The 27,480-nt window shown below is 38.6% G+C and overlaps 1 protein-coding gene and 1 long non-coding RNA gene across 2 annotated transcripts in view; one reads left to right on the forward strand and one right to left on the reverse strand.

The window, feature by feature from the left end:
* Window positions 1–376: 376 nt before the first annotated feature.
* Window positions 377–27,480, forward strand: part of TTC33 (tetratricopeptide repeat domain 33) — a 45,991-nt gene continuing 18,887 nt past the window's right edge. The window contains exons 1-3 of the mRNA XM_054002640.1: window positions 377–566; window positions 743–971; window positions 26,809–26,890. Of these exons, the coding sequence (XP_053858615.1) occupies window positions 751–971; window positions 26,809–26,890 (303 nt within the window). The 5' untranslated portion in view covers window positions 377–566; window positions 743–750. The remainder of the gene's footprint in view (window positions 567–742; window positions 972–26,808; window positions 26,891–27,480) is intronic.
* Window positions 7,183–11,792, reverse strand: LOC128821512 (uncharacterized). The gene is made up of 3 exons (XR_008441141.1): window positions 11,744–11,792; window positions 8,550–8,651; window positions 7,183–7,867 (listed from the first exon to the last, which is right to left on the reverse strand). It is a non-coding gene; the product is annotated as an uncharacterized LOC128821512 (long non-coding RNA).

Below are 27,480 nucleotides of genomic sequence, written 5' to 3' on the forward strand. Positions count from 1 at the left end.
TTTGAGTTTTTTTGGGAGGATGGTAGGATTTTTTTTGTTTTGTTGGTTTTTTCCTTTTTTTTTTTCCTGGTTTTGTTCTTTTCTTCGTGTTCTAGTTGTGGTGGTGTTTTTTTCCCCTTTAGAGGAAAAACCCGTGCTTGTGAGCCTGGGTCACTTCTTACGGGACTTCCCGGCCGGAGCCGCCTGTCCGTGGTGGGTGGTTGCTGTCCCAGGGCGCAGTCGGTACACGCGGGGGACATTCCCGTCGTCCCGCACCTGTCCCCGTGTGACACTCGAGCACCGCGGGCGGTGGCACTCCCACGCCCGGCTGTTTTTCCCCTTCGCCCCCGCTCTCCACCGCTGCCTCATACGCACAGAAGCGGGGGGCCGCCGGGCGCCTCACGGCACCCAAGCGGCCCTGCCGCCCCGCGCCCGGGCGAACTACAGCTCCCAGCTGTCCCTGCCGGGGCCTCGGGCACTGCCGCCGCCCTCACTTTTTCTTGCTCCTGCCCGGTTCCTGCCGTGCCGCCCCGCCTTTCCGCTTCCTGCCGCTTCCAGCCAGGAGAGGCGGCCGGTGGCTGCGCCAGGTACCGCTGCGGGCGTCAGGGTTGTGCGTGCCTCAGTGGCAGCCGATCGGCTACATTTTGTGTGGGGGAGTGCCGCTCTGTATTACTGTTTTAGCTTCGAGATGAGCGAAGGGTGATTTTCCTGCTGTGTACTTAAAAGCAAAATTACCTAACTGCTTAAAATGCATTCTTCCTAGTTGTACAGATGGCTTCTTTTGGGTGGAAGAGAAAGATTGGTGAGAAGGTCTCAAAAGCTACTTCTCAGCAGTTCGAAGCAGAAGCTGCAGATGACAAGGATCTGGGTGACGATGATGATGGTAACTGGGTGCTCGCAGCTAAGAGAAGAAAGGAAGTTCTTTTAGAAGATTGTATAAGGAAAAGTAAGGAGCTCAAGGATGAAGGGGCAAATTTGGCTGAAAATAGGAGGTACTCATGTTGTCCTACTCTTTTTTTTTCATTGACTGAAAAGCTGCTGCATGATAGTTTAATCTCTTCTCTAAACACTAGTAATTTGCTAGTATCTGCACTGATAATTTCCATAATTTGAAAATTATGGAAATTGATAATTTCCATAATTTCTTTCATTCTGCCTTTACTGTCAGGTACTAAATAAGTTTTTGTCTCTGGTCAGCTGGGAAACAAAGTATATATTCTACCTTATCTTCGCATGTTCTCATAACAACAGCAAATGTTGCCACCTGGGGCATAGTGATCATGAAATTAGAGTTCTCAATATTTGGTGAAATCGGGAGGAATATCAATAAGACTTTTATGCTGGACTTCTGGAGGGCAGACTATTTAGGAAACTTATTCAGAGAGTTCCTTGAGAAGCTGCCCTTAAAAACAAAGGAGTCCAGGAAAGGTGGGCTTGATTCAAAACAGAGATTTTGAGGGCACAGGAACAGACTGTCCCTGTGTGCCAAAAGATGAGTCGACGAGGCAAATGTCCAGCCTGGGTGGGCAACAAGGTTTTGAAGGAATTTAGGAATAAAAAGAGAATCCATCATCTTTGGAAGGAGGGTTAGGCCTCTCAGGAAGTATTCCAAGGGGGTTGCTAGGGCATATAGAAAAAAATTTAGGGAGGCCAAAGCTCAGTTCAAAGTTAATTTGGCAACTTTTGTAAAGGATAACAAAAAATGTTTTTACAAATATATTAATGGCAAAAAGGAAGGGTAAGACCATCCTTTGTACTCTACTGGGTGTGGGAGGGAACATTGTAACTGCAGATGAAGAGAAGGCAGAGGTTCTTAATGCCTCCTTTGCCTCAGTCTTTAGTGGGAAGACAGCTTCTCCTCAGGACAACTGTCCTCTGGTGTCAGGGAGCAGGGTGGTCCCCCTGTTATGGAGGAGGAGGCAGTCAGAGAACTGCTGAGCTGCTTGGATGTTCATAAATCTATGGGACCAGATGGGATCCATCCCAGGGTTCCAGATGAGCATGCAAAGCCAGTCTCCATTGTTTACCAACAGTCCTGGCTCACTGGTGACTGGAAGATGACTGGAAGCTGGCCAGTGTGACACCCATTCATAAAAAGGGTGGGAAGGAGGATCCTGGTAATTATACACAGTCAGTCTGACCTCAGTACCTGGTAAGATAATGGAGCAGTTTATATTGTGTGTCATCATGCAGCACTTATAGAATGGCCAGGATATCAGACCCAGCCAGCAGGGGTTTAGGAGGAGTAGGACACGTTTCACCAACCTACTCTCCTTTTATGACCAAGTGACCCGCCTGGTGGATGCAGGAAAGGCTGTGATTGTTGTCTATCTGGACTTCAGCAAGGCCTTTGACACTGTCTCCCACAGCACACTCCTGGAAAAGCTGCAGCCCATGGCTTGGACAGGAGCACTCTTTACTGGGTTCGGAACTGGCTGGATGGCCGGACCCAGAGAGTGATGGTGAATGGTGCTGCATCCAGCTGGGGACAGTCACCAGGGGTGTCCCTGAGGGACAGATCCCTGAGGGATCTGTGCTGGCACCAGTTCTGTTCATTATTTTTATTGATGACATGGATGAGGGTATTGAATCTTCCATTAGTAAATTTGCGGGCATCACTAAGCTAGGACCATATGTCAATCTGTTGGAAGGTAGGAGGGCTCTACAGAGAGACCTGGAACAGTTGGATGGATGGGCAGAGTCCAATAGGATGAAGTTTAATAAGTCCAAGTGCCGAGTCCTGCATTTTGGCCACAATAACCCCCCACTATGCTATAGGCTGGGGACGGTGTGGCTGGACAGTGCCCAGGCAGAAAGGGACCTGGGGGTACTGGTCGACAGCCGATTGAACATGGGCCAGCAGTCAGTGTGCCCTGGTGACCAAGAAGGCCAATGGCATCCTGGCCTGTATCAGGAGCAGTGTGGCCAGCAGGAGCAGGCTACATTCTTTCCCTGTACTTGGCACTGGTGAGGCCACACCAGTTCTGACCCCTCAGTTTGGGAAGGACGTTGAGACGCTTGAGCACATCCAGAGGAGGGCAGTAAGGATGGTGAGGGGTTTGGAACACAAGCCCTGTGAGGAATGGCTGAGGGAGCTGGGGGTGTTTAGCCTGGAGAAAAGGAGACTCAGGTGCGACCTTATCACTCTCTACAACTTCCTGAAGGGTAGCTGTGGCATTGCTTGTTTTTCCCCGGTCCCAGGCATCTCCGGAGTGCCCGGCACAGGCGCTACTTCTTGGTGGGACTGGGGCGCCCGTGATTCCCGGGCGCTTCTGCTTTCTGCGCACTAGGGCAGGCTGGCCGCGTTCTGCCGTTGGTGCAAGGGACGAGACAAAGAGGCAAAAGAATTGTCCACTCTGTCCATGTGGTTGGCTGGAGAGCTTTAATGGCCGTGGGGAGCTGTGGTGGAGAAGCCCCGACTCGCTCCCAGCACCGCATGGACGAAAATGGCTCCAAACAAAAGAAGGCATGAGATTTTATAGGGGGCGGGGCGAAGGAGGCAGAAGCCCCCCTCACCCAGTGGGGGTAGGCTACGGGAGAGTGACGTGGCTCGGGGTAACCAATGGGGATGCAACAGGGACGGACACGGGCTGCGGGGCGAATGGAGTTGCAGGAGCGGGGTGACAGACACAGAACTCTCCGGAGTGAACAGGGGAGTAGTTACAGGACTGGCATGGTGAGCTCCAATGGTAAGTGGCCGGGAGCGGACCACCGCAGGGGCGGGGGAACACGGGGGGTGCACGGGGGGTACACAGAACTGGCTAACACATATCAGAGCCCCTAATCTGAACCCAAACCCGGGATGCAGCAGTAGCTGGCTGTAGTCAGGTGGGGGTTGGTCTCTTTCTCCAGGCAGCCACTGACAGAACCAGAGGACACAGTCTCAAGCTGCGCCAAGGGAAATGTAGGTTGGATATTAGGAATAAGTTTTTTATGGAAGGAGTGATAAAGTACTGGAATGGTCTGCCAGGGTGGTGGTGGAGTCACCATCCCTGGAGTTGTTTAAAAAAAGACTGGATATGGCACTCACTGCCATGGTTTAGTTGAGATGTTAGGGCATGGGTTGGACTTGATGATCTTGAAGGTCTATTCCAACCTAGTTATTCTGTGATTACAGAAGTCAAGAGATGAAAAACTGACTGGATCTGAAAGCTGAAAGGGTAAATGAGATTCAGGGTCATAAGCCATACCACAGGTAACACTTTAGCCACTCTTGAAAATGTGTCTTTTTCCCTTACTGGGAGTAAGCCTATTTGCCTGTGCACAGTGCCCAGGCAAACAATGCCAAGCAGCTATTACACTCTTAATCTGCCTAGTGCTTTAAGTCAGGTACAGGGAGCTTCTACGAGAGCCCTCTGAGTATTGGGAGTTTGCCAGTTCTGGAAGGGTATTGCAAGAGTGGTTCCATTGTGTTGTTGTGCTTCAAACAGGAAGTCCTTTTGGAGTCGAGGTGTGTTAGGAGAGGGAGAGGTAGACTATGAATTATATATTAACTACATAATTTGGCCAGATATTCACTGGAGGGGGAAGAAACAGTTCTGAGAGTAGTACCTTTAAAATCTTCAGAATTCTTTGACATACGAATTTTTATCCTTTCTTTTCTTTTAAGAGCATCTTTATTGTCCCAGATCAGAGATATTATTTTCCTTGTAGAAATATTACCAAAATGTCAGTAGGTGCTCCTGTGCTGTTATGTTTTTTCTCTTAAGAAGTATCATGCTAAAAAAGGGTTCCCTGGGCAATGTGGAAAAGAGAATAACTTGGAAGTTTAATGCAGGCAAGTTTATATATCATAATAAACATACTGTGAGTATGGTTGGGTTTGATTAAAAGAAAAAGTAATGAATAAATACAAAATCTCTTTGAGAAAAGGCTTATTTTCAAATATTTAAATGCAGTTTCCTCTTTTAACTGGTCATTTAAATAATGACACTGTTCAGTGAGTGACTTCAGTTGATTATTTTGTGTCCATGAGGCCTGTAATTTCTGAATAAAATTTTAAAGCCTTTTAAAGTTGAGTTTAAATTAAAACCAAATTAAACTTAGTAAGTTTTAAGCATCCCACCATTGTATTAATCAATGGATTTAATGCACTAGTTGCATAAATGGGTTACATTAATATTAATAGTTGAAAACACAAAATGTACAAATTGATAGTCAATTAACATCTCTGTTTTTAACACCAGAAATAAATCATAGATTGGTCTACAGAAAAGTAGATCCATTCTGTCCTTTTAGGAATATAGAGATTGCTAAATATTTTTATCTAATCTTGTATCACTAATACATTCTGTACTTACCTATATTAAACAGATTCATTTTTTTTTTTATTTCTGTCTTCTGTTATACATATGCCTTCCTTGTATTTTGCTTTGGATATTGTATATCTTTCCTTTGTGTTCTTTTTTGATTTTTTTTTTTTTTTTGGTGTATTTTTAAAGTGCAGTAAGTCTCTTGACAGAGAGAGTGGCAGATACTGTGTTGTAGATGTGGTTTAGGGCAGGGACATACTGAACAGCAGGTAATTTTTGATGCTTTTAATATCTTCATTTGGTCTTAGAAACTGAGTTCTCCATTACCTGTCAGTTAGAAAACAATACAAAAACTTCACCCATGCATAAGTAGCAATGTAAGCATTTTTTGTGAATTTAGGGAGAGCTATCTCTCATCAGAAGTGCTTATAAGAACTACTGAGAAACTCTGAATGGCTTACAACATGTATGCTGAAGAAGTTAACATTCATATCTGAGGCTCAACAGAAGTTCTCAAATGAACTTACACTTTTTATTAGTTACTCCAGCACACTCTACAGTTCAGGTAATGATGGTGATATGGTGCTTTTGGGGTACATAACTTTCATACAGATTTTCTCTTTTAAAAAAATATTCACATAGGTTTTACTCTTTCTGACTGAAAGTGGTTGCTGTGATTGTGTTCAGGCCTAGACCACATAGGTCTATTTCTTGAAATACGCATTTGTGCAGCATAAGCAGACTCATATAAATAATTATATATGTAAGGTGGATTGTGTCCTGAAATATCAAAGTGTGGTAACAGTTAAAAAAAGATCTGACAAGGATTGTGCAGTGTTCTACAAGAAAAGCAAAGACCTAGCACTAGAAAGTAACAAAGGTTGGTTCTTGGTTGGTGTTACTTGTGGAGTGGAGGGGATCCTAAAAAAAATCTTGTGAAGAAGCAGGGGGTAAAAAAAATAAAGAGGGGAAGTAAGAAATTAATTTCTTACAGTAGAGAGACTCTGAGGTAACGTGCCTGGCAGAAATTAATATGATGAATTTTATAAGCAGGCCCACGATTACTTAGCTAAAATAGTCATTACCACGTTTATGCTTTATTAGTGTGCTCAGCTTATATTTAGGGTAAGGGAAGGCAGTGATGGTGTTACAAGTCCCACCATGGTTTTGTTAGTCTCTGTGTACATCATAAGCCTGTTTATATGGATAAGTGAGATTTCACTGTTCGGTGTTTGTAAGATTGGGTCTCAGTGCTTCTCTGGGGATGAGAATAATGAATGAGCTTCTCAGGCACCAGAATGTATGCAGCCTGTGTTACTTGCTTGCTGTCAAAGTTGGGAAGTGGTATGGGGGGATTGTTTAGGAGGTGGTGAAAACCCTCTGTGGGTTTTCAGCTTTCTTGGAACTCTTTGAGGTGTATTTATACCTGCTGTAATGTGTATACATGAACCTGATAAGCCAAAACAGACAAACAGAAGAAAAACAGTGATGAAGACGACAGTGTCTGATCCATATTTTGCATTTTTTTTGTGGGATGGGAAGAAAGATTAAGAGTCTACCAGAAAAACCTGTTAAACTAAGTTGATCGTCACAGTGGGGGTGTTACTGTGAAAAACACTGTCCTAGAAATTTGATAAGTAGGCAGTGTTGAAGATGGCTTGTAAATGAGTGATCTTGTCAGAACAGCAAGAAAAGGCAGATGTGTGGAAGAAATATCACATTCGTATGCTTGTTTGATGTGTGAGAAGGAGCAGGGGAACAAATATGTACAAACATACAGTGTTTTGGGAACAGGCCCATGGTGCTATTCCTGTCTTATGCAGAGCAAGGAGGTGGCCTTTGATGATCCCTGCGGATCCCTTCCAACTCGGGGTATTCTGTGATTTCTATGAACAGAATATTGTCTGTTTGCTTATAGGAAACTTAAAATGCTGGTGAATTACCGATCTTGAGACACCCAAGTGTGGATGTGCCCACATACACTGGAGTTAAAAAAAAAAGACAACTGAAAGCAATACCAAAACGAGCAACCCCAATCCAGTTATTTGTGTTGACAGTCCTACACTGTTTTAAATCCAGCCTAAGTTCACATGTTCTACCTTAGTATTTTGAACATAGCAATTTGTCATTACAGTGTTATTTGACTGTGGGAGGAAGGTAAGCCTTTGGCTCTGGCCACACAATTTAGAAATGGCTGAGGGGCAGGTAAAGTATGACGCCCTTAAATACATGGCATGTGAGAGCTAAACGCAGGGAGAAAAACTTCTGTCAGACTTGTGTCCTCAGTGTAAACGAGTTGCCTGTCTGTGCAGTGGGCTCTGCAACCATCCCTGTGCTGTTTCCAAACCTCAGACTTCTGTAGCTGCCCAGTAAGTGGCGATAGAGCTCTTCTCAGTGTGCCCTGAAGAGGTGCAGGGTTTCTGTTGGAAGTAGATGCATTGGACGTAGCGTTCTGTTGGACGCTATCAGGTTTAAATTCTCAATTATTTGTAATTTTTTTTTTCAGTTTTGCCAAGTACAAGTTAATATCGCTTTTGCTTCTGATGATGTTTATAGACTACAAAAAGAGTAAAAAATTCCATCTTGATTGGGAAGGTCATGTTTTTAGCTGGAACACTCCTACATTAGAGGTTCCCCTATATTAAAAAAAAAAAAACTTTCACTTTGTCTCTTAGTGTCTAGATTAGACTGATTAATAATATTTTATTTCTTATTTCCCTTAGTTTTTGCAATAGCAAATTAAACAAGGACATGTCAAAGTGCAGTGACTAGACCAGATAGCAGGCCAATTTCCATTAAACTGTTTACTTTTCTAGAGGGATTAATTATTTAGAATTGCTTCATTTTCTAATCTATTGAACTGAACTTTTCTGAAGGGTCATTTTTCCACATTTTAGCAGCTGAGACTTTTTTCTCTGATGTGAATGCCAGCATGACTCCCACATGTGATTCTCCCATATAGTTTAGCTATATACACTGTAATTCAGTTTGTTTTTTTCACTAGACACTGTAGGTTGTCAGATGATGAGGCACACACCTTTAAAAAGTATGCTTAGTGTAGTGGTAAGTCAAGTGTTTACTGAAAAAATATGCCTATCAGGTGGAGCAGATTTTAACACTTGCATTTATTCCATTTACCCATGTGTTTTAGGTTTAGATTATGGTAAGTACTTGATTAAACATTAGTTATGAAAGTAATAAGATTGTTTTTAGATTATATTACTAATTCATTTTGATGGAACTAAGATGGCAAAGGATAGACATCATTGTGTTGAAATTGCTTTTCAAGTTTCAGTCAATAAAACTGATGTTACTTACATAATACAGTGTTAATAAAGAGGTTTCCCAGAAGTTCCCAGCAGCTGTCTTTGGCAAGAACCTTTCATCAGTTTAATCAGCTGAGTTATATTGTAGAGTAGCCTAGAATAAATAGGTTGTGTTAGAGAGAAGAGGGATCCAGGGAGAGCAGGTAGCATTTGTTTCAAGTTTTCTCCCCTAAACTCAAGAGTAGTTCTTCCCAATGAAATTATGAAAAGGTGAATAAGAATGCTTTGTGGATATATAAGCTCCTGACAAAATCCAGACCTAAAATGGATATTTACAACAGGTGAGAGCAGAGTTGTGTAACTCAGTCAGACCACAGAGACTCTGTCTGAGTATACAGGGGCAGGGATGAAGTTAGCAAAGCCAAAGCCCATGTGGAATTGAATCTGGGGAGGGATGTGAAGGCCAGCAAGAAGAAAGGCTTGGACAGTAACAACAGGAAAACAAGGAAAAATCTGGGTCTTCTACTGAATGAGGTGGAGAATCTAGTGACAAAGGATGCAGAACAGACACTTGCTGTCTGCTTTGCCTTCAGGAACCCCAGGTCCAACTGACCACAGGGAAAGTCTGTCTCAAGGAAGACTTACCCTTTGTGAGTCAGACTAAAGTGTTTAGATAAACCTGATGTAGAGAAGTTCATGGTACGTAATGGGGTCCATCTTGGAGTGCTGCAGGAGCTGGTTGATGTCATCACAAAGAATGTGCAACTGCACTTGAAAGGTTTTGACAACAGGGCATGGTTCCTGGGAGCTGACAGACTGATGGGGAATGGTGTGGATTGTCCATCTATATTGATACTGTGGACAGGAGCCTCAGCAACTTCCTTTAGCTGACCCTGCTTTGAGCAGCTGATTGGATTAGATGATCTCTAGAGTTTCATTCTAATCTTGGCCTTTTTGTAAGTATATCCCATTAAAACTTCAGAATTTAGAATAGAGAAGGTAGTTCCTGTGACTTTTAAAATTTTAATTCACTAGTACAAGTATCTTTGGTGGAATACTTCTAGTAAGGAGACAGATTTTAAAAACTACACTGCCTTCTTACCATCTCTGCTAACTGATCTCATTTAAAGCAAAGATGTTTTAAATTAAAAAAAATTAGAAGGATTGATTCAGTAGATAATCTAAGAGTCTATGAACTTCAGTGTCTGGCTTCAAGAATAAAGTCTAAATTTCTGTTAGGCTTCTGTTATAGTATATTTGCAGTGTTGACTCTTTCATCAGAATATTCTGAAAGCCCGACACAGTTTGGATTTTTATGATTAAATGTAGGAGAAATTGCTGGAAAATGCTTATAATGAAATCTGAAGTATATCGTAAGTACTCATGCCTACTGTTCCTTTTAGGCTGAAAATAAATTTGAAAATAAGTATGAATTTGGAGGCAATTTGCAGGTATAATTAGCTATTATATATCATGCTTACATCCTTCAGAGTGAATTACCAATACCAGTGTTCTGCAAACAAAATGAAAAGTTTTAGTATCAGTAATAATTTGATTAGGTTGAGAGTTTTTTTGCGTCAGTCATGCAAAATGCAGAGAACATAAGTAGATTTCACACTGTAAGTAAAATTATACAATGCAAATAGGGGCCTGATTAAAACTGTCATGAGTTCTAGTCAAAGTACCTGATCACTTTTTAAAGTTTTTCAGTGTTCAGCATTACTGTCTATATTGTGTCTGTATAAAACTTCCGCACTGTTACACTTCCTTGGGAATTCTGCACTCATCATATGCTCACTAAAGAAACAAAGGGTGTATAAGCTGGAAGTCCTGGGTGCAGAACACGTGAGCTTAAACAGAAAAGACTGAACAAGTATGGGCTTTGTACCTTTGTTTTTTGGAGAAAGCATGTTACAGCTTCTCTCTTACTAGTCAGAATGTATGGGTTTTTTTTTTTCAGGCCTCATAACCTTTCTACAGAATTAAAAAAGTGCAGGGAGTGTATTGCAGTGCCCTTCTGTAAGCTGTTATGTAAAGTAAAACATTAATTATTTTTTCTAAGTTAATTTTTACTGCTAGCTTTATTTTGTTCATCACTTACTGATAGAGTTGCTGCATCCTGGTCATGCATCTAGCTGGCCCCTTTCATTGAGAAGTAAGTTCTTTGCAGACTGCTTAAGTAGTTATTCTTGTTTAAGTTGTTATTTATCTTTAAATTAGCTATTTTCTTTTCATTCTGGGAAACATTATTTTCCAACAGCTGGTTATTATTTGTCAAAGCAGGAGTTCAGTTATGAAATTATTACTAATTTAGTGCAGATTTTTCTGAGAGTGAGTGCAAGAATTGTAGATTATTTAATCTGTACCCAGAGTTTGAATAGTTTTGAGAGTATTATTTGTTAGAATTGTTGTTCCTTGAGGATATTGAAATGTGACACCATATGAGCCATCTGTATTTGAATGTGTTCATATTTATGTATGTATGTATTTGTAAATAGAAGCAGAAGGAATATTCATCTGCCAGCTGTAGACTGTGGAATCATTTATATATGTATTTATAGATATAGTTATATTTTTCTTCAGAGAAATCATAATTTAATTGGTGCCTATGTATCATCCCGTATAATTTAAGCATATCCCGTATAATTTAATGTTGTTGTCAGCCAGGATGAGAATAAGTATTCATTCAAGGTCTCTTAACAGTGTGAGGACAAATATGTACAGCCAGTGGGGTGACTGCAGGGTGGCTGCAGTCCTCCTGTAAACACCTCAGGTGAGGTATCTAATCGTAGGTGAGGGCATAAGAGGAATTGGGCCTATCAGCACTTTTTTGGAGGTGAAGGAAGGCAATTTGTGTTACCTGCCTTTGTATTTATGTCTAGAGGGTCTATTCCTTCTGTGCATGAAATATAATTTACACAATTTTATGAAGGAAAAGCTATGTTTTTCACTGGATATGTCCTGTGTAGTGGTTTTTTTTAAGTAAACTCTTCAAAAATATGTCTGTTTACTTACCATTTCCCCCCCTATTTAAATATGTAGAGAATGTTACTGCAACCAAAGAAGCATAAAAAAAAGGGTTCTTAAGTGTTTCATCAGTATGTATTAATTTTAAAGTATATGTTAATCTCTCTTTGTAGAGTATTCATGCTTTACAGTTCCCTTTTTTCTGTCATTTTTCTATATATGAATGAGTACTTGTCTCAGATTTTTATAGGCAGTAAGCAATAGTTTCTAGATTTTTACATTACTTGCTGGTCCTCTTGTTTTGTCCCATTTGTAGCATGCTTTCCAGACAACTTCTGTTTATGACCAGTAGGACAGTTAAATCTAATCCCAGAATGCCTCTGTGGTACTACTTAATTATATAACATACTAGACTGTAAATAAATAACATAAAAATATAAATATTGATGTCTTGTTGCATCCTGGGTGTTGGGTTCAGATTTGGGGTTCTGGTCTTTGTTAGCTTACCGGTTCCATGTATCCTTGTGTGTCCCCTGTGTCTTCCCCTCCCCACGGAAGTTAGCCCCAGGCTGCTGGCCATTGGGTTTTCTCCCCTGCCATTCCTGTGACCACTCCCCTGTCCGGTCCCGGACAAACTTTCTGTGACTGTTTTTCAGAAGGCACAAAAAAAAGAGAGAGGCTTGCATTACTTCTTTGACTATATGTTACGAGTATACTGGGCAGCATTCAGAGGTGGAAAGGTATGGTTCCAGTTTAAAACATCTGAATTTCAGTATTTAAACACAATAGTATAAAATTGAGGATGATACTGTAAATACTGAGTCTTCTCTTTTAGACCAGGACAAATGTACTGGTCACCCAAATGCCTACTAAGAAAAATACACAATATCTATCACCAATTTCATATGGGTCAGATGATTTACCAAAAGTAATATTTTTTAACGTTTTTGTCATGTTAGGACTCTCTCTGCACCTGCCCCCCAGCAAAAAAGTGTACTTTAGTTTGTACTGCTAAAATTTAAGAAAATAACTGCTAGTAAAGTCCCTATGAACTAATTAGAAGTAGTTTGTTCACAGTCTAACAACTTGAGACAAAAAGACTCATTTGAAAACAGATGAGTATTTAAAAAGTGTGACAACTGCAAGTACAAACAAATTCACAGATAACCGTTTCAAATTTTATGTGCAATACAGTAACATAAGACAGGCAACAACTAGACAACAACACAGCATAAATGAAATAACTTCCCCTGCTGTTTGGCCACTCACTCCCATTTTTCTGGCCATTTTGTCAAAAGCATTTATGAACCAGATCAGAAGCAGCAACCAGAAAGAGACTATTTTCCAGCCAGACTTCCTCTGCAGTGCTGTGACTAACTGGGACTTTGAGTTGGCTTCCCCCAGGGTAAAAAAAAAAAAAAAAAAAAAAAAAAAAAAAAAAAAAATGGGACCATGGAAAAATAGTGGAAATTAAAAGGAAGCAGAACTGGGTCACACTGACCCCCAACTCAAATCAGTTTACCCAGTGATAGAATTGCAGTCTTTGACTGGGTACTTCCAAACAACCAAAGCTAGGGAGAATGCACACACCAGCCCAAGCTTTCAGTTAACCCTGCCCTAGCACAATTTAACAACTGTCTACAAAATTACTGCATTGTTAACTGCCACATAAATAAATCAATGGGACAAAAACCAATAGAGGAAGTCAAGATACACAATAAATGAAGTCCATATAAATTTGATGACCACATGTTATTTTACAGGACCCTTCCAAGCAGTCATTCTTGTGGTAGTAGCTAATGTTACGAGGTCAACTCATTAATAACCATCAGGCCTACAATATCAAATATTTCTACAATGTAAACTGAGAATGCACCACTCTCAATTTTCCCCATATGCTGTTTGAGTTTACCACTCAAAAGACTTGGCTGAACAAGATGTTGATAGAGAGTTTTTATTCTATGTCTTTACTGCCAAGCATCCTTTTCAGTTTAACAATACTTTCACAATATGCCATGGGATATGGAGGACACCATTTAGGGCACTAGAAGACAAGCTGACATATACACAGGAACCAGGACCTTATAACAAAGTACACTGCCATATCCTACTTCTGCAGAAAAAAAATTAACCAAATGGGCAATTACACTCCCTTAAAATCAGTATATTTTAATTTTGGAAGATACGGACAACAGGTACACATCATGTTCAGTAAGGATTGAGCAAGGGATACTAAATTACTATTTCAAAATTAAATTCCATGAATGACAGAGACAGTTAAAACAACAGCAGTGGAGGGGGATATTATCTTCGTCAGCAACAATAACTAGACTTAAAGAGCAACTGGCCAAAGTTATTAAATTAGGAAACCACTTAATTTTTTTCCCTATGCTTCCCCTATGTAGAGAAATAATATTATGAAAAAAATATTTCTAAATTCAACAGTTTCATTATTCAAGTAAAAGAAATTAGATGAATTTAACACCAGATCTGGACAAAAAGCAAAACAACAAAACTGTCACTTTAAAAAAATTAGATATGATCACATATCAGTATCCATGTTGTAATACATGGTATCATCAATACACATGATTCTATGAAGGATGTGGAAAAGCCCCCAGTTTGTATTTCTCTACAAAAACTGCTTAGATTATTAATGTAAATAACCAGGTTTTGCTAAATTGTATTATGCTAGCCATATAAAGAATAGAATTGCCTACATTTAAAAGATGCACCATTAGAATTCCTAACTGAAGTTATAGGCAAAATCTCTAAGCTCAAGCATGTTCTTTAACCTGCTAGATAGACTTTTGCATCCAAGAATTGACATGAACCTCTAATTGCCATCTACCAATGCAGACTTGCTAGCAGAAATTGATTGCTGCAGGATGGCAATAGTGCTGGCTATACTGCCACTATGTCACCTATTTAAAAAAACAATCCTTGTCTCAGTTTATCACAACAACATGCAGGAAGAGAACAAGAATGAAGACAGTTTTAGAAATCAAGCCAGCTGTGAGAGAAACTCACACTGAAGCCCTTTACCTCAACAATGCACTTGGGAGGAGAAAAAAAAATGCACCGGTAGGACTCTGCTAGGTACACTCAATTGTCCCTTATATGCAGCAGAAGGTTGTGAATGTTCATGCAGGAAAACATCTCAAAGACTTGCAGGTGGCATATAAACATCAGATTCAAGGAAAATCAGACTGCCAGAAAAATTAAGTAAAAAATATTTTGCACTCAGTTCAAACTAATTAGTAATTACTAATTAGTAATTTTTACAGGCTGCCATTCTTAGCATGAATTGGATATATTTTCATGCTAGTCTCTGGAGTTTTACTGGCTCTAGCAACTAAATGACAAGTATTAAAGCAATGTTTTGTCTTTGACCTGTCAGCTGGGAATAGAAATCCAATGTAGTAGACCTTGCATGGCTTAAGCTTTTTGTCTTCTGCAAAAATTAGGAAATTACATTTAAACAAAATGCAGTTCATAATTGTGGGTTTTTTTCAGCTACAGTCTTTAGATAAGAGATCTTGGCAGTGAATAATGGATTGTATTCAGCTGGCTCCACAGCCCTATTTTTACTGTTAAAAATAGGAGACACCAGTTAAATATGTTGAATAGCATAAACTTACTGAAAGGAATCTGCAGCCTTGCATTCTCTGTGAGCTGTATTTGTCTGGAAGATTTAACACAAACTTTTCTTTTCCTGGGAATTGGCTCTCGTCATGATAAATTCACCTTCAGTGAGTTTGGATGTTGACATAGGTGTTTTTACAATTCTAGGCTATGAGTAAAGGTCATCTGTTTGTCAGAAGGATAACCTTTCCTGGTGTTGCTCACATAATTTATTTTCCTGGATATATTTGAAATATTGTATATTTTAAAATAGATTGTCATTCAGTTAAGTGTTTCAACTTCCAGTCCTCAAAGAGCATTTCTTATTTGAATTTGATTAATATTTACTGAGACCTCAGAAAAGACCTAAATAGGGTCTTGATACAGAAAAGGTGAACATAAAGCATTCTAGGGGTAGGATCACATGCTGAGATTGAAATGAAAATTTTCCAGTCCAGAAAATAAACTTTGTTGTAGTCAGCCTCTGCTAGACCATCTTTTTGTCACTGTCAGATTAGAAAGTCTTTTTGCAGAGCTCTGAGTATGAAGGTGATAGGATGCTGTTTGCTCAAATGGATTTTTTTTTATAATGCATTGAGTTTCATTACTATTAGAGCATCTGTTTTCTTTGGTAAAGCAATTCTCCTGTGTAATTCCAGTGTAAGACTATCCAGTGTACTTCTCCAAATGGAGAATTACACCGGGGAACTGCCTGGTATTTTAAAACAAACTGTTGGACAGGTCATAACCTTGATTAGGCTGTTGATTTGCTTCAAGGAGCAAAAGCTTTTATACTGGTGCAAAGCAGGGACAGGAAAGTAAACTGAGGTAGGTGAGGAGAGTGCAGAACAACTTCTTAAGGACTTACCAGAAGGTTGAAGAATCATTGTAAGACATTTGCCTTTCAGAAATATGGCAGAATTCTGATACTTCTCAATATTGTGGGTGGAATTTAATGAATGAGGTTTCAGAAATTATTTTTTTAGTAACTGATTTATTTTGTGAGAAAAGAGACTATTTTTCTCACTTTTAAAAAGTGAGAAAGGAATTGCAAGCAATACTGGAAAAAAATTTAGAAGTGCTGTTGGTAGAAAGAATGAAGGAAATTGATACTAAAATTGAACAATAATAATTGAAATGTCCTAATTAATTTACAGAATTGCTGTAATAAAAACTAAGGAAGTTTTATGCAAATTACTGGTATTATTACATTGAGAATTACGTAAGTATGAAAAATCTTTAACCTAGCCCTTTTTTTCTGCGTAATTTATTGTGTTTTTTTTTTTTTGTTGTTTAACTGATTGTGAGGGTGTGCAGGTTACTTACTTTTGGTCTTTATATTCTGATAATAAATTGAGATTGAGAGAGAAAAATCATAAATATTGAGGAAAACTGGGAAAAAAACCACCAAGGTGAGGTAGTATATGTCTAAGTCTAAAGAACATTCGTTGATGCTGTTAGAGTTTGTAGAGCCATAAATTCAGGAAAAGGAATTGTAGAGTTAGACTTTTGTAAGTCAGACTTCAATATGTACATTTCATTAGTGTAATCAACCTCACATGTAAAAAGAGAAGGTAGTAAAGAGTATATGTTAAAGGGCATGTTTTTATAATTGAGATACAGGTCTGTTCTCCAGAATGCAAGAAGTTATCAAGCTTTGCTTCCTTTTTGTTTTGTTTTTGTTTTCCCAGAAGGGATCTTCCTGTTTATAGATGCTTTACAGCCCTGTGCTTTTTCACAACAATCTTGTCTCTGTTGCCCTGTTTGTATTCTTGAAAGTGTGTTGTGAATCTATTGGTGGTACTATCTTTCAGAACTCAAAATATTCTTTGTAGATGTTTCCTGCTAGGTGGAGCATAGGATTTGAGTCATAAATTAAGACCAAGAGGGAGAATGAATCTTACAAGTCAGAATTCAGAAACATGGGATAATCAGAAGAAGTCACTGAAGTATTCCTATCCAGTAGTCAGCACAGATAAAAACATCTGATATGTTAATCTTCTGTTGAATCTTTAATGTTTTATTTTGCATTGCATGCTGTACTATGGAAAAAACATTGAAATCGATAGTTCCAACAGTTCTTGCTATTCTTCTTTTGACAGGCATTGCTTTATTGTGCAAAATGACAGTGCCAGCCCAAACTCTCAGCCTGAATGGTTCTTGTAAGGTTGCATTTCAGTAGAAACAGCATTGTAAGTGATTAGCCAGCTCTGTCATGGAAATGTGACTCATCTGACTCTTTGCAGAACGTTTTTGTCTAGTGACACTGAATGCCGCCACTCCTTACTGCTGTAGTGCTGGTGGTGAAAATTTGCTGCTCTTCTTGCCACTTTCATGTGGATGAGTTCTTAGTTATTAGGAGATTTAGAATTATGATAAATTTCCTTAATTCTAGGTAGTGATACCCAGTCTCCATACAGTCTGTATATCTCTGTATTTTATGTCCTTGCAGAGAGATTGTTCTGTTTATTACACATCTATATTTTACTTATTTCAGGAAATTTCATTGCTTTTTCTGACTAGTATTTGCATTAGTACTTTATAGTAATTTGAAATCATTACTTTCTAGTAGTTTCAGATGTGGGAGGTTTATAGAGTACCTGCCTACTTAACTTAGTGGAACTTTAATGAAAAAATAAAGTTGCTTTTCAAGTATGAAAATACATTAAAAAAGTATACATTTCCCCTGTCTTTGTCTTTCTGTCTGTTTTTGTCTATAAATTTTGTCATTATTATTCATCAGCAATCATTGTAAAGAGGCTGTAAGTAATAAAAAGAAAGAAAATGAAGTGAAATTATATTATTTAACATTGATAACAAAAGGATGTCAACTAGATGAGATGGAACTGATCCGAATACAATGTGAGCATACTGTTGTTTTCTTGAATAATCTCTCCCAAAATGTTTTATCATGTCAATACCCTACTGTTGACCGTCATAATTTGGCAGTAAATAATTTTGAGAAAGATAGAGGAATGCTGGTATTTAAAGCCCAGCATTTAATGAATTTTTTTGGTCTATTGACTTAAAGCCTTAATTTCTGTGTCAGATTTCTGAGAATTGTTAGGATTAAAATGTTAAGTAAGAGAGAGCTGTCTGCTATCTGTGGACATATAATTAAAAGGTTAAAAGGAATAAATGTCTTCACAGCTAAGAGTAAAAGAGGTGCCACTTATCATTTTGGCCTCTACTACTGTGTGTCTAAAGGGTATCTGAACAAGTGATTCTCAAGACCAGAATATTGCTTCAAATGCAGCATAACAGTTTTTTCCTTCCTGCTGCTTTCAGAGGAACTGCTGTTGAAAATATTTTGAGGAACTAAAGCTTTCTATTTAGAATTTCATTCCAGCAATAAAAATGTGCTACTTCTCTATGAATACTTAAAATGCTACAGCTATTGCAATGTCTGATACTTGATTTATATTAATTTGCAGCTTCTGTTTAGAATACTAAAATGGTGAACTGATTTTACTGAAATAATAGAATTAATTCTCGTTTGAAGCTTAGGATAGTCAGTTCTTACCTTAAATAATGAAAATAGCAGGCTGTGGTGTAATAAAAATTTATTTCCTTCTTCAATTTCCTGCAGCTCCTGTTTCTTCCTGTTTATTTGGGCTTAGTACAGAGCTCTCACTTGTAAAATTATTATCAATACCCAATATTAATTACGTTAAGTTACAAGGTCTGGTCTTTAACAAAGCACCCCACATGTTCATAGATGGTTGGAAAGCACCTTTTAGACCCTGTAGAGGGATTCTTAGGTGCTGTCTTTTTTACCAGTTGTGGTCTAATCTGATACTAATGTTGAACATAAAAGCATGTGAAACTGAATTTTAACTACATGAATGTAATTCATATTGATTCTTTTTAATGTTCATAAATGAACACTAGTTATACAATGTACTAAATGTTTTTCTGTGTGAGAATATTTCTCAGAGGTGTGGAATGTCTTGACAACTGCTGTTCTTAAGCACTCTCGTATGTCTTCTAATATATGAATATCACTGTTGTTTCCTCTGTATCAACAAGTCTATTGTTAGCACTGCCTTTCTAAATAGAAGACAGGTATGTTACCTAACTTGCAGCTATAGATATCAGAGAAATACAGGGGAAAAGTTTGCCTGTCAGTAGAGAAGTTTTCAAATGTTGCATGCTATCTGGTGGATTAAGATATTTCATTGTGCATTTTTACACATCTTTGTGTTCTATTTTGTAATTTACAGTTTAGTGTTAGTAGAATACAGGTAGAAATAGATTATTTCTTTTGTCTCTTCTTGAGGGTCAAACATTTATCCATGCTGCACCTTCAATTTTTACATGGTAAAAACCTAAAACTTCTCACTGCAGTCTGCCTGTTAATATTTCTATAGTTAATCAGGTATGCAGTCAGTGACAGTAGTCACTTGTGATTGAAAACTTGTGGTTTTCAAGACAAAACTAAACCAGCAAAACCACTACTTAACTGAAAGAAGTGTAATTTCTTGGAGTTCCTTTCCTCCTCTCCGAATAACGCTCTGGTGTCTGAGTTAACAGCTTGTAGCAATAACTTGAAATATTAGGTATTCTCACTTTAAAAATACAGTACCAAGTTCTCAGGACTACTGCAAATGATTAGATTAGCAGTGTATTTTTAGCCCTTCTGACAGTCAGCATGATTTAATCTATTGCAGGTGAGTAAATTCCTCTATGTTATATAAGTTTTCTACTAAATCTGTACTTAGAGAGAAAAATATGAGAGGATTTGCAGCAGGGCCAGAAACAAAGGTGTAGAATATCCAGTGTCTAGAATATTGCATGTGCTTGGTGTCTTTTAACAAAGATTTTATTCAGTAATATGCAACTTACTTGTTCTGTTTCCCTGAATAAAAAGAGTTTTTTAAAAGAAAAATATGTGCTTTGAACTTGTTTGTTAACCAACTCTAGAATTCTCTTTGCGCTTAAGGGATGATGTCATTTTTGAAGACTAAAGACAAATATAGGCACATGCTTACATGCTTCCCAAAGCCTCCCTTGGGGACAAAGCCCTGAAATTGCACACACCGATGGCCTGGGAATGAAAGTGGTTTTATTTTGTTTTGACCCAGGAAAAGCAAATGTTGTGGAAGTTAGCTTCAAGAGATTTGATTAACACCGAGCTGTTTTGCATTTGTGTTGCAAATTTTCTTGTCTGCTTACAGATAACTGCAGTATCTGAGTGGGGTGGACCATGAAACAGTGATTCACTAGGTTGTAAAGAACGGGGTAAAGTTAAGTCAAAGGCAGCAGAGCCCTCAGCTCACAATTCAATAAAAAATGCATTTGTGAAAGACAGTTTTGCTTGCTCCCCATTTCCTCTGTCATTTGTTGCTTTAATTATTTACTGCAATATATTCCATTCCTGTGTCTCAAAAAAATGATTGTGAAAAAGTAGTGAGTAATTTTTTTGAGATTATGTTTTCATATCATATGTGTGGAAATTAAATTTGTGTGAGGGAGTGTCTCTCAGAGATGGTACCAGAATCCTGATTCTGTGGCTTTTGCTGTAGGGTACTTGATTTTTTTATATGAACTCATTCATCTTTCTCCAGTATTGTAGTTCACAGTTTTTCTTTGACAGAGGTAGTTTCAAAACTGCATTTGCCTAATAGATACAGTAATAGAAATTAGCCATATTTACATTTGTGGTTGGAGTAAAAATTTGGAAACTGGTGAGTGGTGCTTACATGAAAAATTCGATCTTGTAGTTCATTGTGATGATAGATGGTAATTACTTTTGGCACATGATGAAATGGTAGTTCCCATCTGTTCTTCTGTGGAAGATGTGAGAGAGAGCTGTCTTTGAAATACTTGTGTAGCTATTTCATTTTCTAGTATATTCAGCTGATTCACTTGTAACAGAGCTGTGTGTTCACTGTATAAACCAGACTTACTTTCACTTTGTGCACTGCAAGTGTCAAGGTGTCAATATCCTGATTTTGAATAGTCTAATATGTGCAAGAATGGTAACTCTGAATATGTAGGGTTTGAAATTATGTACTTCATACTTATATGCATGCTGTTTTGCCCCACTGTCAATTCAGAAGAGTTTGTCTTCTCCAAGGGTAGCTGCAGTGAGTTCGTTTATGTCTCCTTTACTGTGGGGTAAGACCCATGTGTGTGGTCAGGTGCCACTGAGGAATTGCCATGCACCTCTTGTGTAGCCACACCTAATTGAGACTGTTTAATTAAAACCTTTTGTTGAAAGGTCTAGTGGATAGTAAAGCAGCTGCTTTTTATATACAGAATCAGAAGTGACCTTTGACCCTTTACCACAAAATAGCCATTTTTTTGTGCTGCAGTGATCATGTTTCACCAATAGTTGTCAGAATTGTCTGACAAAAAATTGGGAAGTTGCTGAAACTTCAAAAGAACATTTTAAACACAGGAAGCAAGATAGTAAGGTGTACCAGTCCTACAACTGTTATCAGGCTATGTGTGCTGTGGGCATGAATTTTCTGAGAGTGTTTAAGCAAACAACATCTTGTTGCTTATTTTTGAACTGTTCTTCTGTAAATACTTCGACTAAGTTCTGAACATCTTTCTCCTCACCCCCAGCAGAGGAAGTACTTTGCTCTGAAAACCTAGCTGTGTTAGAGAACTCTGAAGTAGTTCAACAAAAAAGTCTTGCTACGTTCATTCTCTTTTTTTCCTTAGTTTCCCCATTCACCTGTTGTTTATATCTTTTATCCCCGAGTTTAGGCCTGCATCATCTCCCATCTTAAAAAGGGAAGTTTATTCCTGTAATCAGCTTCTGCTTTAATTTTCATTTCTCTTTTTATGTAGTCTGTATAATTACTGACTAGTGTTCTTTTCCTCTGGTTTCCAACGAATTCAGAATTTGACCCTGCACTAGGTTAAAATTGTTCTAGATGGTGTTGCTGATGGCCATAGACCATTCATGTTCCTCCTCTGTGATAGGAATCTTTGACAATTAGGTATATAATTTTTAAAATTTGCTGTCCCTTTTTTAGCTTTGTCTGTGTTTTTCCTCATTATCTTGTAACATTTGGTTGTGGGAGTATCTGTCCAAGTCTAAAAGAAATCCCAGGACTTCTGTTTCTTCATGCCTTCTCCTGACACCGTACTCCTGTACTCTGCCTCTCTCCTGCACATATGTCTCATTTTATTTGAATTTGATACCATCTCCTCTTTTTACTATATATGCAGATATTTTCAGTGTCATTCTGATTATGTCCTGTCTCACTCTGTTCCTGAAGCATCAGCCTGTAGCAAACCTGAAAGTAAAAATATAAAATCTTGCATGAGCTGTGGTGCTGCTTTTTAGCATTTTGTGTATGTGATTCAAAAATTGATCTCTGTGTAATCTGAATGTTAGGTTTTTTACCAAGAACCCTCAAACATTTTTTAAAATTTGTTTTAGTAATCTTACTTAAGAGTTAAAGAGATCCTGTTTTCCCAGGAGTAGTGTTGAAAAAGTGAAGTATAAGCATGAGATGTTTGTTTCAAAAGTTTGGCAAGCTGTAGAAAAACATGCTGAGTTTCTGCAGCTCCCAGATGTTCAGGAGCAAATCTGAAGAGAGCAGTTTCAGTACTTTAAGGAAGCTGTGGGATTTCATGGGCTGTTAAATAAAAAAATATCTAAAACTATCAGGTCTTTTGTCCTGAAGCCATTCCAGATGTATCCAGTTGTCAATAATTTATTTCTTTTTACAGCTTTGCAATAAAGAAGAGAAAATGCTAATTAAATTCTGATTGTAACTGTATAATTTTTTGTAGTGAAGTATACTACTTGGCTGAAATCACTGTGGCTAGATGAGTATTCTGTATCTGTGTACTCATGTAACTAGAATTCTATATTTCAAAATACACTTTGTTGTAAGTTATACTTACAACTTAATACTTTGTATTAATGTTCAGATGTTTAGTTGCAATGAACATATGCATAAGGGTTTTAAATTTTCTGGAAATACTGTTTTTATAACCTATTAAAAAAAGGTTATGTCCTGCGGCATTCTCTCTTTCTCCCCGGTCCGGGGCAGCTCCGATGCCCTTCGGCGCTGCCTCCCCCCAGACTTCCAGGTTGCCGCTTCTCTTCCGTGTGCCGCTGGCACTGGCACATGGGTCGGGGTCTGCCGGGTTCTGTCACCCGCACTACAAGATCCGAGGTAAAGAGGGAAGGAATGTCCAGATCACCCACGAGGAGAGCAGGAAGGCTTTATTGTTGCTGAGAGCTGCAGTGGGGGGTAGCGACCCGCGCTTCCGACTCTACCTGGGGGAAATGGCGGCGGGACCCGGGAGGGAGCAGGATGATGTAGGGGATGTGATAGGGAGGGCAGGCGCCGCCCCCCAGTGATGACATGGAGACAGCGACCAACCAGAGAAGTGCAGGGGCGGACACCGAGCCTCGGGCTGAGTGGGATCGTGGGGATGGGGCGGCGGACACGGAGGTTCCTGGGGCCGGACAGGGGAGTGGTTACAGGAGCGGCAGAGGGGGATAGCCCAATGGCAGGTAGCTTGGGGCCAGAAACCGGGGTGGGGAAATGACATGGGGGAAGCACTGGGGTACACAGGACTCGGCTAGCTAACACAAATAAGAACCCCTAAAACCCAATCCTAGGATGCAACAATGTCCATTATTAGTGTCTGTGACGTTACTACTACAATAGTTAAATTTTTATAGCCATCCCAGAGATCTAAAAATTAATAGGTCTTCTCTTTTTTTCAATTTATATTTTGCTTAAAATTGGTTTTCATTTAGCCAAGAGATAATATCATAAATCATGTATCACTGGTTTTGCTGATATCTTAGTATCATACAATCCTAGTGAACTCGAGATTTTTCTGCTCTGGCTCCTACTTGAAGCAGGGTCAGCTACAGCGAGTTGCTCAGGACATTGTCTAGTTGAGTTTTAGATATATCCAGTGACGGAAATATGCTTAAACAGAATTTTCTGTGCTTCAATTTGTGCCTATTGCTTCTTGTCCTGTCACCGGGCATGACTGAGAAGAGTCTTGATTCCATCTTCTGAATGTTCTGCTCCACTTCCAAATTGGGTAATTTTGCACCATGGTAAGATTCCTTTGAGCCTCCCCTCCTCCAGGCTGCATAGTCCTGTTTCTCTTAGCCTCCCCTTATATGACAGATGCTCCAAGCCCTAAACAGATGTCATATTTATATCAAAGCTTTCCTTTTCAAAACTACATCTCCTCACAGTGGTAAAGTACAGTGGTAAAGCTGTACAGTTCAGCTCAAAAAAAGATCCTGAGAAACAGTAAAATGATATATTTTTGAATTTTTTTTATTTTGCAACACTACCCCTGTGTTAACTCTTTTCTTATTTCAGCCAAGGTTTATAATTTTCATAAAGCATTTACTGGAACACTAAGATTATAATCTTATTTTATATCCCTAGGAATCTTTTTCAGTGTGGTGTTCAATATTTAATATAATCTTTTATATAATCTTTTCCTTCAGAAGAATGAGGTAGAACATTCTTTGATTAATGAACTACCTTTTTATAAAGAATTGTTCCTAAATTTGCATTTCTAGAGCAAGCAACAATGGCTTATTTTTGCTTAGTAAGGACAATATTCTTAGTTTCTCCTGGAGCAGCAATAGAAATGTCTTTTTCTCTGAGTATTTAAAAGCATAGAACAGACATGTTTTATCAGACTTCCTTCTAAAGGAAATAAGTGCACTGAAAAGAAGACAATTTCACAGGCCTGTGGATATCTGCAGACTGTAAACTGATAGTCAGCAGTCCTGTGTAGGTGGAACCTTTCCTTCACCAGCCCTCTGCTATTGTGTTCTTAGTGTGGGAAGTAATTCTGGCATTCTGTTGTTCCTTCTCTTGGATCACACTTTCTGAGGCTTACAGGCAGAGTTACATAATTTACTGTTCACACACAGAACACATGTAGCATAGTGTTTCTGTGAATGTACTTCTTTTTCTCCCTTGTCCATCTTTATTTTCTTGGCAGACTGTTGGCAAATCAGCAGCAAAACCCAGCAGGATTTGGGGGATATTAGCTTATATTTGATCCTTCTTTCAGAGTTGGCAGGTTCTTGCTTTGAGTTTTATCACATTCAGATTGGTGCGTTGAGCAATTTTGTTCCCTTCATAGAAGTAAAAATGAAGGTTCCTGAAATGCAACTTCTTTTTTTACATCTTTTTACTTGCTGAATGCCAGTACTGGTCCTTCCTCTCTGGTTACTGATGTTATTACTGTAATTCCTCTGTTTTCCAAAACTTTTTTTTTAACTAAATTTTTTTGCTGTACTCACAATATTGCACCTTCTGCATGGCCAGGACACCACCTAACTGAGCTGAGGACTCTTATTCATGCAGGCTTTATTTGCAAATCTGTGCTAGGTCTTGATCTAAACTATAATCTTCTTGTGCAAAAATAGTCCCCACTAAGTAAACTGCAGCATAAAGCTTCTATTGAGGCATGTAAAAAATGTCATCATGTTTTCTTTAGGGTGAACACCTGCCCATGGGGTATGAACTGAGATGAAAAATGTGCAGCTGGTGCCTAAACTTTGGGGAAATGTGAACATTTATTGTAACATCCTTGCTTAGCACTCAAACATCACACTTATTAGTATAACTTGCAAACTAATAATACCTGAATCATAGTGAGAGTTTGACTTCAGTTGCATTGCTTTTCCAGTCTGTTTTTCTATTCTGAATTGATTCAGAAGTTTCTGAAGTCTTTATGTGACTGCTCTGGCAAACCTGCAGCTGTAATACAACCCAGAAGAGTGAAAACTGGGGAAAGGAAAGGGAAGTGACAATGGGGAGTAGGGGAAGATAACGGTTTAGTATGAAGGGCATGTGAAAATTGCTCTAGTTTTACCTATACTATATTAAAAATGAAGCATGTATATCTCCCAAGAGTAACTGCTTTCATACCTTTGCAGTGTAATTAATATAAATACAGGCATTCCCACACAGTGCCATAACAAATGTGGATTTTGAAGTTTCAGAGGACATGTGATAACCCCACAGACTCATTAATGTTGATGAAAGACCACCTTTAGTGCAGAAAGACTGTACCTCTGTAGTTGCATCTCATTGTTCTTCATTGTGGCTGAAGTTTTACCTTTGTTTGAGAAAAAAAGCTACATTTTATTGGTTTTTGTCAACTCTTCTGTTTTGTTCTTTTTCCTAGGAAAGAGCAACATGATGTATGCTTTCCCAAAGAGTGCTTTCAGTACAGCTGAAAATAGTTTACTTTCAACTTCCTTCTTATATTTGTATACCAAAGTTGTTTATATGTCTTTAGAGTCTTACATTATCTTACAGTACAGAAATTTAAGCTTTTTATAATGGAAAGAAATTTTAAATTTCTATGAGTGTATCATGGCATGTTGAGTTCAGAATATATATTTTTATGCCTGGCTAAGGATAATTTTGACAATTAGGGAAATTGGACTCAGTTCAAGATTTCTAGTTTTAAGTCATTAAGCTTTGCCTCAGGTTTCCAGTGTTGCCTTTTGTTGAATTCTGTAAATTCACTTGAGGTCAGTTCTGTAGTAGTACTTATCATCCATTTGATCAGAACAAAAAATACCCAGTTCCTGAAGACAGTTCAAAATGTTTTATGGGGAAGTAATTAGAAAAATAATTAATACTAATCATATGCCATAGCACTTTCTTTAGGACAATGTCAGGATATAAAAAGAAATATCCAGTCCCTTTAAATATGTTGACATTTTAATATTGTTTTAACTACAGGTACAGAGAGGCTCTTGTCAAGTGGGATGAAGCACTTCAATTAACTCCAGAGGATGCTACACTTTATGAGATGAAATCACAGGTAAAGCATGACAATTCTTTGCCAGTTTAGAAATTAGAAAAGAAAACACTGTGTTTCTGAACAGATACTGGGCATTGTTTAGTTGTTGCATGCAGGAACTACAACACAATTTAGGTATTTTGTTTTTAACAACTAACAGGGCATCTTTTAACAGAAATTGGAATAATGCTTTTATCCCAGCCAGTCACAATAAACATCTTTGTTGGGTTATGAATTTGGATGCTACATTGCGGGGAAAAAAATTATATTGGAGGGATGAAGGAGAGCCTTAGTGTGATAGATTAGTGAATCTGACCATTAAAAATCTGCTTGCTCTTTCTAAAGGTTGTGCTTAATACTATCTACTGTTCATACTAAACATGGGTACTGTGTGCAAATGGTTTGCTTCAATCTGGTTTTGTATTAAGTGTTACCTAGATAAATCAGTCATGTAAAAGACTTCGTAATATCAAATCTAAACCTGCCCTCTTTCAGGTTTTCCCTTTCAGCTGTTTTCCCTTTTCCTATCACTACATGCCCTTATAAAAAGTCCTACTGCAGCTTTCTTGTGACTCCCATAGGAGCCCTCTGGATTCTAGGAAGCATCTTAA

This window comes from Vidua macroura, chromosome Z, assembly GCF_024509145.1.
Source record: "Vidua macroura isolate BioBank_ID:100142 chromosome Z, ASM2450914v1, whole genome shotgun sequence".
NCBI classification, from domain to species: Eukaryota; Metazoa; Chordata; class Aves; order Passeriformes; family Viduidae; genus Vidua; species Vidua macroura.